This window comes from Halictus rubicundus, chromosome 6, assembly GCF_050948215.1.
Source record: "Halictus rubicundus isolate RS-2024b chromosome 6, iyHalRubi1_principal, whole genome shotgun sequence".
Classification (NCBI taxonomy): domain Eukaryota; kingdom Metazoa; phylum Arthropoda; class Insecta; order Hymenoptera; family Halictidae; genus Halictus; species Halictus rubicundus.
In genome coordinates, this window is record NC_135154.1 from 10,687,660 (window position 1) to 10,705,688 (window position 18,029).

General features: G+C 46.3%; 1 protein-coding gene across 2 annotated transcripts in view; it reads left to right on the forward strand.

Moving 5' to 3' along the window:
• The window catches only part of LOC143355226 (lachesin), a 269,389-nt gene extending 251,674 nt beyond the window's left edge, over positions 1 to 17,715 (forward strand). Inside the window, exons 10-11 of one of the 2 annotated variants that reach the window (XM_076789863.1) lie at positions 11,164 to 11,262; positions 15,460 to 17,715. In XM_076789863.1, the coding sequence (XP_076645978.1) occupies positions 11,164 to 11,262; positions 15,460 to 15,533 (173 nt within the window). In that variant the 3' untranslated portion in view covers positions 15,534 to 17,715. The remainder of the gene's footprint in view (positions 1 to 11,163; positions 11,263 to 15,459) is intronic. The other variant, XM_076789864.1, reaches the window with a different exon arrangement.
• Positions 17,716 to 18,029: the final 314 nt, after the last annotated feature.

The window sequence follows — 18,029 nt, forward strand, 5'->3', positions numbered from 1 at the left end:
CTTTGGAAGCAAATAAATAAATATGAATTTAAATGCATTATTCAGTTATGTGTAAACGTGTAGATACGTGGCCGAAAGAAACAGCATTCAGGCTGAAAGTTCACACCCACGACCAAGGCGAATGTAAATGGCAAAAAGTTCTTCCGGTTCCAGTATACCGGCGAAACGCATTCTCTTCAATCTTGATCTTTTTTCGAAGAACGCATCGATCACCCGTGCCGGTTCTCGCGGGAAACTCGAGGGAAGAGGAAAGGGTTTAGCGAGGCGGAAACGCAACAAAAATGTAATAATGCGATAAAGTCTCGCAGTCAAATAAAGAAAAATCTCTCGAATCCCGCGAATCGAATCACGATTTTCGAGCGCTTTTAACAAAATCGATCGTTCGCAGACGATTGCGCATTGTCCTTTGCGCTTTCGATATGCGAAATATTGCAATGTTGAAACCTCGAAATGGCGAGACCCTAATAACCAAAATCGAAATGGCGTAATCATGCGGGACAAGCTACCCGTTCGCGGTAATTAACATCTTTATAGAGCCTCGAGGACTTAATTAACCCCGGCCGCAATAGATGCAATTACATCCAAAATTTTCGGACTCGAATTGCATCGGCCTGCTAGATTCATTCAACAACACTTACCGTCAATTTATTGGCAATATTTGAAGAGCGTATAGTTCCATCTAGCGACACGCGGCTTCCTCTAGCCGACGAGTAATTAATTACACGGGCACATTTGCAACTCAATTAACGCGAGCAAACCGCCCGGGCGCCGGAGCCGATCGAATCCGATCGACGATCTACTAAATATCGAGCGATGTTAGCTGCTGACACCTCTGTGCGGAGTCTGCTGATGCAGTAGCAGCTTAGGCTTGCCTCGAACACTTTAATAAACACGAGGGTCGGTCAAATGTTAACCGGATTTGATATCAGATAAGTCTTCATTTTAAACTGCGTGTCAAAATCGTTAAGGAGGCGTTAAGAAACAGCTCAGAAATCGAATATCAATTGAAATTATTAAAGGACGGTACTGGGGTTCACAATTAAAATTGCTGTTGTTAAAGGATCCATTAAAAAGTCTTCAGCCATGGAGCATAAAAGTTTAAAAATTACTCGAAATCCCCTCGAAAGATGATCGGGAAGCGGATTACGAGAGTCAAACAAGGGAGCGGTAAGAATCGCGAGGATCTCCGATCCAGAACCACGAAGAAGGACCATCGACTGGGGGAGGGGGGAGAGAACAACAAGTGAAAAACTCGTGAAAATAGAAGTAGATGTTTATGTACGTGTAAAATCTGAAGAACTATAGAGGGATCGTCGGAGGCGGAGGTCGTCGGGGGTGGGATTGAGGGCTGGCGAGGGCCCTGTAACATCAATATTTCATGTATGCTAACACGCCAGAACTAATAATGCACCAGCTAGGAAGACCCAAGAATAATATCAGCCACCGGCGTACTCCCTGTTCTCCCTCTTCATCCCCATTTTCCCCCGCGACGCTTTCTCTCCCTTCGGCTCCTTCGAAGTCCTACGAACCGTTAAGCCTTTCTCCTTTCGGCCTGTGGCACCCAGTAAGAGGGAGAGAAAGGGAGATAGTGAGAGAAAGAGAGAGAGAGGCGGGTAACAGGGTCTCGTCCTTTTGCACCTTGTGCTAAATTTAATCTAACAAAGTGCGAGAACCTTTTCGAAAATTCGTGTCTCGTTGGGCCGCGTCGCGCCACCCCTTGCAACCCCCTTTCCACCCCGTTTTCCACCTCCTTCTACCCCCTCAGAGCCGCTTTCTAGACTGCCTCCGGGCTGCATCTAAGCTGCACACAGTGTCGTCAACGAAGGAAGATGGGGTGGAAGGAAAGACAAAGAGCTCCGGGCAGGAAGGTATGCGACATCGGGCTCGTAAGTCGGAACACGCCGTATTCCTGCGGCGTTTCTCTCCTCTCTCACTCTCCCCCACTCTCTCTCTCCCTCCTCCCTCTCTTTCTAGTGGAGGGTCTCTGCCAAGGGTCGACTGTGTGGAAAGAGAAAGCGAGACGCTCTCTCGGACAGGAGGAAGGGGTGAGGTTTGTAATTGGCGCAACATCTGCGGTCTGCGGGGTGGCATTAATGTTTGCTCCCCTCGACACACCCCCCAGCCAACCCTCAGAGTCCTGCCCCCCGTTACGCTCTTTGTTTCGGCTCCCCGACTTCGTTCTCCTCTTCGTTCTCCCATCTTCCTCCTCTGTTTTCTTTTCTGTTCCCCTTGTCCTCTCTCCTCCCGCACTCCTCTCTCTTCAGCCTTGAGTAATTTTTTTCGGATGCTTGTCACGATTAATACTCCCCGGCCCGGCAATCCTTGCATTGATACATTGTAAATCGATCTGCGTCCTGGAGCAATTTTACTTTTAGCTTGACTGTGGCATCCGGGTGTTCTGTTCCTCTGATTATTTTTGTTTAGGACCCTGTGGTCCTCGTTTCTGGTGGGCAATTTTTTCCGAGGCTGTTCTTAGACTGTGCGACGTTTAAGGACTTTTTTAATAGCTTCCTCACATTGAGAACGTTTTTAAAAATTGCGGAAGAGTTACTTTATTTCTAACTCGACTGTGTATAATGTCTGTACACCTGGTTTCTTCAGTAATTTTTTTAACACCCTTACATTGTTCATTCTGGCTTGACTTTTTTTGCAGTACAGTTTCAAGTATGCACTACACGCAACAAAATTTCCAATCACCTCCTTTGATTGGTGGCCTTTTTAAAAGTTGTCAAAGCTGACAGTATTTTCAATTGTTCATTTTTGGTTAAACCTAGGATTTGTCTTGTGCACAAGCGAATGTAGTAATAATAAATCCGACTGTACTTGATCGACTTTCGATTACGGCGAAAGAATTATTTGTCATCTCTCGAAGATCCGAAAGACATATCGGATCCGTGGTACGATAAAAATGTCTATATTCCACTCGTATTTGATCCGTTCAAGTAATTTCTGTAACAGCGAGCGGTATCGCACACGCTTTGTTTCAATTTCATTTGGCGGAACGGTGAAATTGTAGAAAAAGATTTCGCGCGATTTATTCGTTTAATTTCTCATTCTTGTTCGTTTTTAAAGATTCCCCCTGTTTCCGGAGCTCGTTATTCCGTTTGCTTTTTGTCAGCTGCTAATTTCCCTTTTTCGAAGTTTTTCATTTCATTCGAGGTTTTAACTTCGCTTCCACACAGCCGACATTTATTTTGCTCCCCGTGTTCTGCGTATTTGTACGACTCTCTCCTTTTGATTCCTCCTACATACGTAGGTATATAATACATATATATATATATATATATATATATATATATACATACACATACACACACCTCACGGCTTCCACTGTTCTGTTTCGTTTGTTTTCTTTGCCCCCGGTATTATGGTGTTCTGGATCCCCGGTATTGCTTTAGAAAACGTGACGTATTTCTTTGGGTTACTTTCCGCGAGCGCGCGCTCATGTAATTTTCTTCTGCTTTCCACCGAAGTAAGTCGAAACATCCAAACATCTTGCTTTTAACACGTGCTTTTCGAACGGGAACTCGATTATCCGATTCCGACAAAGATTCCAGTCACACGCCCCGGAGAAGAAAAGCTAGAAATGAACACGCCTAACCTCGGCTATTCCTCAACTTTTAAAAATCTATAATTCATAGCTCGAGATTTCTCCTCTTCTCGAAAACAGAAGCACAGAAAATTTTTTCCCAACACAGAAAAATAAAAAATTGTACGAGATTTAAAACAGAGATGAAACATACAAGGGTTAATACATTTTATGATGCTGGTAGTGAATTCATTCACTGAAATTATTATCTAAAATTAGCATTCTAGGGTTATAGAAGGCGCCATTTTCCCAGGTATATTTCAATGAAATTTGGGGAACGTTGGCCGAATAATTCGCAAAGATTCTGCAGTGGCAAATCGAATTGCCAGTGCAGGTTTTTCGGAATGAATCGCAAGTTGTTCGACATCGTTCCCGGCGCGTAGAATAAGGGAACAATTAGCAATTGTTTCCGCGGGAAACGCGAAACCGATTGGCCGTACGTTACATCTATTGCGTTCGACGCGTATTAACCAACAGATCGTTGGATAACAACGAAATTATACACCGGCGCATTAATTACCCTCTCGCTCCTACCGCAATAACCGTTTACCGGCACGATAATTGTTTGATCGAATAATTCGGCAAATGAAAACTTAATTAGCTATGGGCTCCCTCTGTTCGCTTGAGCGTTGCTTGAAAATAACGCGAAAATGTCCGGTCGACCATTGTTCCGTTTATAATTTAGTATTCGCCGAGCGTGTGTCTCCGTGCGCACACCGCTGTTCCGCTGTCGGCCGAATTAGTTCCTTCTCCATATTTTTCAATATTTTCCATCGATTCTGCCGTGCTATCGCGCTCACGGCCCGCGCGATCGAGCGCGCTAAACTTTCAGAGCTTTCGACTGTTAATGAGAAATCCAACGATCGATTCCCCGGCGATATACCGTTCCCGTTTTAATCATGCAAATTTATGTATATAATTTTCGTTTATATTCTAATTGCTCCGAGCGGAATAATAGCGACAAGAATAATATTATGTTAATTACGGACGAGTGGTAACTTCAATAGAGACTGTTGATTTAGGCCTCCGGCTTACGATCAACCCTCTCTCCCTAATAAATCCACCTCGATGCTGGAACGCTCCTTCTTTGCCAAAATGTTTCCTCTAATCGCGAATTTCTCCTTTAATACATATCCATTCTATTCAGCGGGAAAACAAACAACCGTTACGCCCTAATCAATTATTCATTCGCTGTGATTAACTATTTGGTACAATTACGACAGAATTACTAGTTGAAATTTAGACCAGTAATAGGAAAGCTTCCAACTTAAAATCTGCAATAGATTTATTCGGCAAACAAATTTGTTAACGTTTTCACAGACGATTTAATTTTGTAGGATTTTCGACCAGAAATGTGTCTTCGGATTTTACGAAGTCATTAAAAGTATCCTGAAGAAGTAGAGCTTTCGAGCTTGAAAATAAGTCGAGATTTATTGCTGTACTGATTAAGCCCAAAAATTCTATAAAATCTGAACGGTAAAGGGTGAAAGAAATGGAGGATGCGGAAGTGACTGTGCGTGAGTGCGTGGGCGTAGTAGAGACTGAATTTGTAGGTCGTTTGCCATTTTTCGTGAGGGTTGTTGTCGTCGTTGGAGGGTGTCGTGTATCAGACGGTAATGCGTCAGCCCAAAGTTCCAATGGCAGATGTAGTCGGCTATGGTCGCAGTATCGCGACATCTTCCAGACCACACACACCCTTAGGTGTCCCTTAATTCCCCCGGGAACCGTTGTTCGCCTGTAATTCTCCGGGAGAACGTACAGAGATTGGCTTAGTCGCATGCTTGCATATAGATAAAGCGACTACCATCGCAACCCCACACATACGCGCGGGGCGGTTGTCGGTGAACCGTGAGGAAACGTGGGCGAGATGCCTCGAATGCATCAGCGAAATCAACACCAGGGCTGATTAAATCTCCGATCGCAAATGATCGTTGCGCGACGCGGCTTCTAAAACCGATTAATCCTGTGGACAATTGAAACTAAATCATAGCCCTCTTCCGTCGATTCCAATAAAAATAGGAACCAAATATTCAATATTCAAAATCGTACTGAAAGGTCTTCCCGTTATTTTTTCCGTGAACAACGTTGCCGTAAAAGTGGCTCCTTATCTCGTGCGATGGATCGCGACGATAAAAATTAAAACGGCACGGTTAATTGAAATGCGCATCGTTGCATCGTGGTAATGTGTGGCCACTTGTTGAATCGGCCTGTGTGTTTAGATTATCGTCAAGTATTTAGTTGTCCAGCTATAATAATCCGCCGTCGGATAAAATCACGCATACTTCCGCGCATTTGTTTATATTTCATGGGATCGATTATTCAGGGAATCGATGGGAAACAGTTGGCGGGAGCGAATTGCCCGAATGATAGATAGCTGTTTAAACACGCAGATGCCTCGAGCCCAGCAGAGTTCGATAAAGATCAATTTTTAGACGTAGATTGTATCGTTGCGCTGTCGCGAATCGAATTCATTAATGATCCGCGGCAATTAAAACCATGAAATTTCGGTCCAGAAACTCGACGTCCAATTGACAACCTAATTCTATCGGTTCTCCCTGTTATCATCGATTGTCCGGATTTCGAGAATGGTAGATATCTGGATTGACTTAACCGCGCGTGTACGCAATGTCAACATGTTCTATATAGTACCGTGCCGGCGTGTATGCGTGTAGGCTGGCTTAATATTCGCCAAATGGGGTTGAAAGGACAGATTGAACTGGGTCAGTTCTGCCACAAAGTCGATCACCGCGGACATTGGAAAATCATTTTCCCTGAAATGCTCCCGGCTAATTTTACGGTCGCCGCTATTACAGGCTTCTTCATTATGGCCGCGCAAATCTGCCAATTGTACCGACCTATGAAGACAATTCGATTCGATCGCTATAACACTCCTCCGCGTTCTCTTATTTTACATTTCAACCAGTCTCCGAGAAATTTGCATGCTTCATTTATTTTTACACTGGACCAATCTGAGTTTTTGTAATCCCATTCTTCGATATTACATAGTTACATTGAAATTTATAGAATTATTGAACAGAAGTTGTTATTAACATTGTATCTATCAGGAGTTATTTAACGGTCCTCTAAAAATCTATAATTCAATGTCAATGGTCTCGAACTGTCGATACAAGTAGAATTAACTGCCCACGATCAGACACGCCGAGTAAGTAGTACAAGTCAATCTAATAGCACACCTGCTGCATAAATTGTCTCAGAAGTTGGAGGCATCTTTAAAAGAACATTTCGCGAAATTATATATTTCTATTTGTACTACTGTAATTTAAATTTAGACTGTAATATCAGTCTACTCAATTTAACTGTAACTTTGTGCTATAGTTTTCGTTTATTTTTGTGATAAAGGTGATCCGGGGCCGGAGCTTGCGGTTCTTCGGTATCTCGTTAAAGAAACAGAGCTCTGTGCCCACGGGACTCTATTTGACGATTATAGGGTATTAGACGTCGACTTAGTCACCTGGCTACAATCGCTCAATATGCCTTGTATGCTATCACCGGCACACATGTATCGGAGGCGGCTTAATACTCCGGAGAACGCGGGGACGGTCCTACCCCCAACCCTAAATGATATGTTTATGCCGCACTTAACATACGTTCCACGGCGACGACGCATGCGAACGCTTCCCATGTACAGGGTGTTCCTCAACGAAAACAGCAAATTATCTCCTGCAACTTTACCTCTAAAAAAGCTCCCATAAACAATTCATTAACAACGATATACCTGTTCTTATCTTCTAATCTTCTGCTACCATCATTCGATCGCTTTCTCAACGCTTTCAATTCGTTTCGATGAATCGAAACATATGCTGTTCCGTCAAAAGAGTGAACAGAAAATTAATTTGATGAAAAGCGGTCAGATTGTCTGCGAACGTTTCTTATGTCATTAGAAAGGGGCGAAATTTTTCGGTCGGGACACCCGGTATATTATCACTGCGGCACGGCTAGGCCGTTCTAATTTGCAATCTTGGAAATTCGTTGCATTTCAAATTTGACGCACACCACTGACGAGCAGGCTGTTTTGCAAGGCAGAATAAATGGAAATGAAAGTGTAAAGCTTCCCGCTAATGATCCCGGAAAATGTACAGCGGCCCGTGCGCGCATCGGAACGCTCGTCACATTTTTCGGGGCCGGGCTGAATAATTTTCAGAGATGAAATTCCCCCGACTGGTCCGCCGGTTCCGTGCCGTTCCGTGTTCCACGCGGCCTTGAACCAAAGTAATCTTGTTCCGAAGCTTACCGCGTCAAATCAGTGGACGTCTTCTTCCCGAAGAAGAAAGTTTGCCAGATGTGAGTCTTGAAGAGGAACCAAACATTTCGTCGCAATACTATGATTCAATCCGCGAGCGCAGAATTCTTCGACAAACTTCAGTGTCGGACAGAAAACACTTAATCGCAGTTTCAGGAAGTTTCGTAATCAACATTTTTACCCTGTTCACAAATCTGTGTTACTTGCAAAGCGAGGATCGACACCTCTAGATCTTGATAGATCTGCTCTGTTCGAAGCAGGCAATCGACATAAAATTTCTTCAAGGTTGCGAATGATGTGCAGCGATTTCTCGCGCTGATCAGCGGGGATTCGTAATTACTGTGTCACTGAAATGACGGTACATCTCTCGGAAAGTGTGCCTAGCAGTTCCGGGGTGGGGGTTGGGGTTCAGTACATTTACGGTATGCAGCGCGAGTGTACTGTCACCACTAATGTTTGGCCGAGATTTGCATACGTCTGTTCGGCCTATCCATTGCTCCGTACACCGGTGCATCTCACCTTGTTGTCCATGGACAGTGTATACGGCCGGTTAGGTCGGCACCGGTCTCTATCGGCGCGGCTATTATACAAAGGGCCGAACAAGTGACTCACGGCGCAGGCGTGTGTACCGGGATGATCGCCCATTACCTTGCCGAAATAGGGTATTGTGCCAAGAACGTGTTCCCCGTCGGCCCTGCGTCTCCCTGCCGCGTCGTCGTCTCCTGCGTTCCCCCTCGACACACGCTATCCGCCTTTCCTGCTCTTCCACCGGCGACCAACTGCCTTCCAGGCCAGGAACTTACAAAATCTAATCAGGAGGGCGTCCAAGACAAAGCGGCCGCGTGTTCGAGCAGCTTCTGCGATCCTGCTACGGCTCCAGCTGCGAAATTAAGTCCTCGAGTCGACTCCGTGCCGCTACCACTGCCGACAGAGTTTATCGATATTGTTTCGGCGGGCGCGATTCCACCGAAGAGTTTCCGGGAGCCCGCGCTTCCGGGTCCTGCGGAATTCGGGATAACGACGCCGCGGGAACGAGTCCTCGGCCCTTTTGATAGCGGAATTATCCGCCGGGGCCGCCGGAGGATGCTAATCGACGCGTGCGGCCAAATACTGTCCCCCGGAATGCTTCTTTTCTCGGCTTGGACTACCTTTAATCCCACAATGCATTATCTTTCCAATTAGACTCGCCGGAGACTCGTGAAACGTTTGCGGAACACCCAGTGGTGCATTTTCCTCTAAAATGGATTAGAAACGCCTATAAAATGTACGTCCATAAATTTTTTTGTTTCAATCTTGCCATTTTTATTCGACAAGTGCCAGTCACAGTTCCTGTTTGGCAATAAACGTATCCCCACGTTGGTTACGCTTTATTCGAGAAAAATTCTGTCGCATTAGCAAACCTGCGAAGCTGTTGTTCTCCAGTGTGAACTGGCCAGTGGGATTTGTTGTTCCAAGTGCGATACACCGCGAGAATCGAGCTCTTGAACGAACAAAGTGTTGGTGCGGCGGTTTGCGCCCTCGATCTTCGTGATCTTCGAGACTCGCGTCGCCTAAATGAGAGCCTAAAGTTCCCGAAACCGGCGACGTGTTGTGCGTTCGCTAGCTGTTGTTCCAAGCTTCCTGTACATTTCGGGTAGCTTCTGCAGCAATATGCCCCAGTTTCGAGTCATGAACGTTAACATTATTCGCGAGTGTACCGACTTAACTTTCTACAAACAATACAACGGTATAGCGCCGGTTACATTGCGAGGACTGAACTTTATCACCGCGGCGAAGCAATCGAAACGGGGCGATGTGTCCTTCGAACTATTCAAAATCGTTCTTAGAATCTCTTGGAGACGATCACGGGGCTCGTTCTAATTTATAATTATTATAAATTGACTCAGAGTGACTAGAATCCTGTAGGAAATTTTGAGCACTGCCGAACGTTGTCGCGTGAGTCAGATCGTCAACTTGGAGAAAGTGGTCCTCGGATGATCCAGGAAAATTCCTGCGGCCGTGTTACGGGACGTGAAGAGGCTCGGGGGACAGGTACGCGATCTGATCGATGGTTCGACTAATTTTTCCGGGTGGAGACAGAGCGTATGGACAGCGGGCCGCTAACGAGAAAACCAGAGATCCGTGAATGGATTCTGTTGACGTCGGTGGCGGCAACCCCGTCAACGAGACTCTTCCTGCCGCGAAATTCGGTTTCCCCGAGCGGGTTGATGTATGCAAATGGATCCGGGCTTGTAACTACAAAATTTCGAGTCGGCCCGAGGTTACACGCGGCGCGCGCCGGAGTATTAAACCAACGAAAAAGCTTCTTCCCATGCCGGGTGGATCGAGTCAGCGCGAACCCGGCTTCATTACTTGATTCGATCCGGGCGGCTTGGGACCGCGCGCGCACACACACACGCACACACGTCCAGGGGATAAGAGAATTGTGTTTACTCGTAGTTTGCATACTAGTTGCCGCGTTTGCCACTCACTTTACTCGTAACAGGCCCGTAAACATCTTCAGTGAAGGGGCCACTCGTCGTACGTCCCCTTTGTCCGCGTTTCCTTTCCACCTCCGGCCACTTCCTCCATTCTTTAACCCGTTGACTACCCTCCTACACCTCCCCACCCACTTGTCCGACCCCATTGTTTCGACGCCCTTTGTGCTTCTTTGGTATCATCGCGCATTCATTCGTGCCCGGAAGTCCCTCGGATCTAGACCACGGCCGCGAAGAGTTTTCTGCAAGTCGCGATCTTGCACTCTGTGGGATACATGATCGTGGATCATCTTCCAAAAGAGATCCTGTGGTCCCCGAGGGGCTCGGTGATCGTTCTGATCGAGAACTTGAAGAGAATGCTGTGGAACGTAATGATCAGTGCATTTACGGATCGGGTGATTCTAAATTTGCTCAATGCTGCAACGATTCTGTGATACTTCTCTAATATAGTACGCACAATTTGGACTTGAACTGTATGTTTCAGGAGAGGATAAATATTTACCAATTAATGTTTCTAATTGGTGATGTAAAGTAGGAACCGGTACAGCTACTCTGTTCCATATGGTTCGGTTTTGGGCTTGTGATTTTGTAAGATTAGTAATTTCAATTTTTCTTGACTGTTCCAAAATCTTGAAAAAGAGCAACCGAGAAGCCTCGAATCGTACACAATTTTTGACGAGGCCGCCTTGGATCCAGTAACTGTAAAACAATGTGAAAACCGAGACTGTCTCCGAAGAACTTTGAGATTTGCATTCGGCCTTCGAGAGGGGGTCTGTGATTTCAGCGTTTGATCGCGTGTCAGATCTTATTCCGACCGTCGTCTGTTTTACTTGCAGGTAATAAATTCCAGTCGAACCTCAACGAAATCGGGAAGTCGGAGCAAAAATCGAGCGACCCAGATAGGGAAAGGAATTACAATTGGCCCCCAGACAGCGGTAAGCTCTGTTGCTGTGTGTAACTCCTCGACTAATTTAAACGAGACAGCCTGATAGACACGGCTAACGTCGTCCTCTCCGAGCCGTTCTCCCTCCTTCCCCATTATCCTGCTCCTTATTCTTTTCCGCCCGTTCCCGCGAACAGTGGCCGATAGTAATGCCTGACGTCATCGGCCTCTGCGATCGTTCGCGTTTGTATTTATAAAACGATAGGCAGCGGGGCCCGTTCGGACGCATTGCTTTCTGTTTAAACACGAACGCGCGTGACGGGAATGCAGATAACGGGGCGCGCCCGGCGAATTCTCCGGAATAATTGCCTCGGAATTTCAGCGAATAATTTATACATTTAAATACTATATCGGCAACATTATAATTTATTGAATATTCATCGGCGTCGCGTTACGGGAATATTCATTGTGCCTGTCGTCTTCCAGCGAATTCTGCACCGCGATACGTTCCACTGGAAATTCAGTTTTCGAGGTCTAGGCTGGAAAATTTTTATTCAGCATAAAAATCACTTCCATATTCATTCAGAAATATCTGTAGTATTGCTCTTTAATTAACAACGTACAGAAATTGTTTAAAGTACTGCCAGATGGTTCGGAGTTTTAATTCCCGAGTTCCCTCATGTTTCGCGCATACGCTTATTACGGAGCCAAGCAGCGTGTCGATAATGTCCTGCTCGCAAAATGAGGCGGAACCGTCGAAACTGACTTTCCAGCTCCAACAGACGAAATTCCTGTCGAAGCAGTTCGACGGTAGACAACGTTTCTTTCCGAGTGATGTAGGAGGGGTGAGACGCGTCGACTGACGAGTGCCTGTTAAATTTGGACCCACCCAGCACCGGAAGTAACCAGTACTACCTTGTAAAATGAGCAGCCTTATTCTAAATTAGTGTGACAGCTACCACACACCTGTCGAACTCGATTCAGCTCGACTTGTTGAGAATGAACCTTGCCGGTGCAAAGTGTCAATTTGAGTAATTATGAAATGAGGAATGTGAGACCCGAGACATCGAGTTGCAGGGTGGATCCAGCTAATCGGTCGTTGGAAAAAGGAATAATTAATAGCGCCGGGCATCGATATCGGGGGCCGACGGACGGTGTCTGGCATCGGGCTCGAAGTTCCTCGGGGAGCCATTGAAAACCTGGCCGGAATAGGGCCGGCGCGGCAAATGAGCACAGAGGGAAACAAAACCTTGGCGGGGTTCGAGCGAAGTTGCGGTTTATCCGGCATTTCGCGGCGATGCGATGGCATTTAAATGACAGAGGCTCGAACGTCGGGCGCGGGTCAGACTTAGCACGGGGCAGAATTCCTCTAGGCCTCCGGCATTATCGGAATATTTCTTTCCTCCGCTCCTCCCCCCTGTCTTCGTCCTTCTCCATCTTTCCCGCTTTTACCAGCTACCTCCCGCTGTCTCTTTTCCTCTCCCGCTCTGTTTCGTACTGTCCCCCTACCCTCGGCTCTCTTTCAGAACGGACAGAACAGCCGCAGTCCCAACCTCCCGCCCGTTTCTCGATACAGAGCGCCCCGGCCTGCGATGGTTTCTTTTTAAAAGAAATTTGCATAATGGCAAAGTGTGAAAATCCGTTTTCTCCGCGGGCTCGATCCCGATAGTCCCGTGGAAGTAGGTAATTTTGCTCTCGGGAAACCGGGGAAAAAAGAAAGTCGCGCGAGCCCTCCGCAACTTGATAAGTACTCTTCCAGTTCTTCGGGAACCCGGGAACCAGCCGAGCCCCGGTATCGAAGGTCGAACGGTTTCCCCAGGACCATCTTGTCCGACGGTAAATTCGTTTTCGAACTGCGCCGCCTCCCGAACCCCCGATATCCCTGATCCCGAACCTACGCTGAACTGTCTGCGACTCGGAGCCGTCCGGCGACGGATTCATGCTGCCAGACCCGGCGGAATTTTTCACCTTACACTGCTCGAGCAAAGTGTCGCGCCAAAAAATATATTCCCCAGTCTTTCGACTCTCTCCTCTTTTCTTCCCACCCGTGCTTCTCGCATGTATTACCGTGGATTATTATTTTACGGTAGTGGTATGGAGGAATTTTATTTTTTGTAATGGTAATTTGGTGGATTGTAGGGCTATAACTTTGGCAATTGTCAATGTTTTGTGATGGCAAAGTTCTGAAATTTGCTCGAAGATGAAAATGTTTGCTGATTTTCTGAAAAAAATCACAAATCCTCCCTTCTTCGCTGAATCTTTTCGAATTTTCTCATTCAACAAAGGGACCTCCGGTTGAATGCTTGTATCTGTGGCAATTGTTCATATTTTTTAATGAGAAAATTCTGACAATTACTAGAAGCTGTACTACCTCGGATGCAGTAAGTTGCACTGTGATGAGTTTGAAAGTTCCCTATAGAAAAATTCTCAAATATCACGGAAAATGTACAAAACCACGGCATCGATCATTCTAAGTCGACCCTCCTCACGAAACTATTAAAAATCAAGTTCTGAGCTCACCCTCGGAGCAGAAACGTCTTCAACGCCTCGCGCCAGACTTATGCGGGAAAATTCGCGGGATTTCGCGTGAAAGGGCGTCGATCGCGCGCAAATTACCCTAAAAAATTTGGCGTGGCATCGCACGGCGTCAAAAAGCGAGCTCGCCGGCAGCCGCAAAACCGACTGGAAAAAAAGAGAGGAACGTTGTCGACGAAAAACAGCTCGCAGCGGTGGAAACGCGGGTGCAAAACCGTCGGGAACGGCGCGGCGCGGCGGAGAGAACGTTTTCCCGAGGGTAGGGGTTGCAAAAGTCAGGGCCGCGAGGACCGGAAAAGGTGGTCGTAGTCCGGGGGAACGAGGGAACGGTAAATGAGGACGGGGGATGATTGGGGTGAAGGCCCACCCGGATTGTTTCTGATTTGTAATTAGAGATGAGTGGGGCCAGAGGAGGAACCGGGCGGAATACATCTCTTTCGGAGCGAGTAATAGCTGAAAGTATAGGGCAGGCCAGCCGGAAGAATAACCGACTTCCCATTCTCTTCCGGCTTCCCTCGGCGAGGTAGCACGGTTCTTCGTTCGTTCCTTCGTTCCTCGGCCCTCGTCTTTGCCGTGCTTATCCTTCCGCAGGCTTCTCCCGTCTAGCCGGAAAGGATCCTTCGCGCAACCTGTCTCCCCGCCGGAACAACAGACAGACTTTCCGCAGCAAGTTCCCGGTTCCGCGACCCTTTCGGATCTACTGACGCGATTTTTACGGCAGCCGATCGCGGACCGCAATTTTACTCCGGAGCTTTTCCTCCGTTTTAATGCGCCCCGCGACGCACTTCGACTTAAAATGCCACTCTGCGTCGCACAAAAATTAAAAAACACCAGACTCGTAATCGTCCTCGGCTAAGATGCTCGGATAATTTATTTCTGAATTACCGTCAATTTATTATAATCAGACAACTGAGCTGGTGCCACGTGTAGACGTCACTGATCGGTTATAGGGTGTCTCGGGACACTAAGTGGTGCATGAGCGGATTCTGCGCGCAAAAATAAGTAAAAAGACAGCAATCAAATTTTGTTCGATCGATGCTTTGTTTTCGAGGAAATTCAGTTTTAAGTTCAGAGGCAAGTAGAATTGGTTGACCATGACCAGACGCGTCAGACTCATTTTCTCGAAAAGGCAGCGCCATTCCAAGAAATGTTATACATTTTTTTTTTACTCAATTTTGCTAGTAGAATCGCCCGTTTGCCAAAGAATTGTTGAACATCTCAGAATTTCTGGGAACCTTTAGAAATGATTCGTACAAGATGGGATAAAAAGGCAGAGCCGTTTTCCGCAGTTTGGATAATCCACGCGTAAGCAAAGTTCCGTCAAAATCGGCGACAGACACGCCGGCGTTCCTTGTTAGAACCATTAGAATTAATTGTACTTGCAGACTTTGAGCCGGACGAACTTTCGCACTACGAACTCTCACTTAACACACTCGCGCCGGAACCCGTCGTCCAAACTCCCAAACAAAACCGTTTGTACTTTAAACCGAATTGTTTGAGCATTCCGGCACGAAAATCCGAAGTACTTCAAGCACCGTCGGAGGGGGTCGCCGTTCCTAGAAATGATTTTATGCGCAGCACGTGCCTGGAATTTTTGGCATTGCAATCGGAGTTCTATGTTGAAGACCCGATGGCACAATTACAATAGAAACAAAAGCTTTTCGAACAAGAGTACACTTTGCAGTAGTTAATTCGTTGGTTTCCTCTGTTTCAGACTCCAGTGCAGTTAGAACAGCGACAGGCGTTCTGTTGGCGATCGCCCTAATCGCGGTGTCCATCATACGATAAACGGAACGGGAAACGAACGCCTTCGCGCACCTGTAATTACAGACTCGGTTAAAAGAGAACAGAAGCTGAATGAAGTTAGAAGCGATACGGAGCACGTGCACACATGGGGAAAGTACACGTGTACAGTCACACGTGTAGTCGGTCGGCAAAGTCCACGTAAACGCGCCAAATTTTAAGTGCTTCACCGAAACGCGAGACCCTCGTTCATTCTAGAAAATTTGTTGATGCTGTTGAAAATTAGACAGATCGTGGAATCGGCCTTTGGTATATTCAAAGTGACCGAAGTTTGTTAATACAGAACAAATTTTAAATCAACGCAATCCTTTGGCAATTCAAGATTTCCTGTCTTCAATTTATTCAAAATCTCATCTCTCCAGAGTCTATTTAATCCGGAACAAAACATCAATTTATACGTAAAAATTGTAGCCTCTGCTGTCAAATACTTGAAATTTGGCTGGTTTCACGTAGACGTTCACGACCGACTGTACATACCGACACAGACATGACACACGCACGAGGCAGCAGACGAAAATTGACTGAGTAGTTATCGTCGTATTAAGAGCAGGAAAAGGAGAGGGCCGGAGAAATAACTAAATAATAAGAAATAATAATATACGCGTGCCAAGTCAGTGTAGCGCAAAAGTGTCCAAAGAGAGGTTGACGGAGGTAAACAAAAAACGAGCTACGCGATCGTGCGATAGAGATACACAATAGATGAAAAAAAGAAGCGAGAGAACGAAAACGAGAATTTCTACGGGGCAACGAGTACGCACGAGACGTGGAGGACGTGTGCAAGGGTCAAATCACAAAGTGCAACGACTATCGCTTTCAGTGTAACATATTGTATAACGCCAACGTAATGTCGCCACAGAGACCGCGCCAACGATCTACAGTTCTGTCCGCAAATCGAGCAAGCGCGAATCCACCCGCGCCGAATCCGCGAACGCTTCACGCCTTTCCGCTTCTCCCGCGAGCGATAGATCCGTCATTTACGCTCGATTCGAGCACAAGGAAGTCCCCTGAACTTCAGCTGCGAAAAGAGTAGCCGCACTGTTCGTTGGAACAAATACGGAACCGGACAAAACAGAAATTCGGATTTTACCGACCGCGAAAAATCTGCGAGCGAATACTCTGCGCAAAATCAAAATTTTCTGGTTCCGTCCTTCGGTAGTCGAACAGAAATTGATTTCGACGGTTAATCGTTCTTCGAATAAATTTTAAACTCCTTGTTAGATGGCACCATTTATGAAAGTCTTTTTTTAAATTTCGCGTTCTCCTTTGTACCTGTCGCGATTCGTGGTAAATAATTCTGATTTCGTGGGTTGTATCGTGAAATGCAAACTAGTTGTTCCTCTCTGTAATTTTAGGATTAATAACGGGAGAGCGAGCGTGGCATACGAGCCAGCCATAAGTTCTTCCTTTCCGCGATCAAATCAGGCCGCGCGTAATTCGTCTTCGCAGCAGACTGCTTCACGAAGTTATAAAGTTAACCTTTTCCCATGGACGGCCATGGAACGAACAAAAAACAGTGATGCGAGCACAAATTGTCTCCACCATCGATTTCGCCCTTCCCTCCGATTCCCCAACCCCTTCAGACGACTCCCACCCCTTCGATATTCTCCTTTTTATTCTGTCTGCAAAGTGTCCTTTCTGTTCTCCACCCTGTTCCCTTTCTCTCTCTCTCTCTCTCTCTCTCTCTCTATCTCTCCTTCTCTTTCTCTCGTTGGCTCCACCCAGTTGGTTCTTTTTCTTATATACGAAATCGCGGATCCCATCTGGATACTTGAGATTAAAGCGTCAGAATCGGCACAGAAGATGCTCTTGCATGAAGAAATCCACGAAAAGATGAAGGGGAACAGGGGCTTGATGTTGAAAGTGCGAGGATGCCGAAGGATCGACGAATATTAAAGAGCGGTACATTATTATTTGCAAATGTCCTCGAGGAACCCTTCTCCCTCCTCCCTCCTCCCTCCTGGAGACGTCGAACAGAGTTTTCTCGTTACCGACTCGTCGGAGAGACTCGTCGTCTTTTTCTCTTAATCGGCATTCCCTTCTGACTCGACACATTCTCTGCCGGATCGGATAATTGTCCCGCCGTTCACTTTTCTGGCCCCTTTAACGTCCCGACCACCGAACCCCCCTCCACTTCCACAGACTTGAAACAAATTTTACGTCACCAGTACTCCCGTCAATATTGACAGTGTGTAGACGGGAGTACTGGTGACGTAAAATTCGCGTTTATATATAAACGCGTGTACTTTAACACGTTCCCTACAAATACTACGTCTACTTAATTTCATGCACTTTGTTATTTGAAATCCAGTTTCTCAAAATAATTGTTTAAAATAATCTTCCGCTAGATTGTCCTAATATTTCGTAACGTTGGCACACGTAAAATGTGCTCCAGTGAATAACGTGTCGACTAGAAATTTTTCCGGACAAATTCAGCAAAATTTGGTAATCAAGGAAAAACAGAATTTTCCAGGGGAAATACGC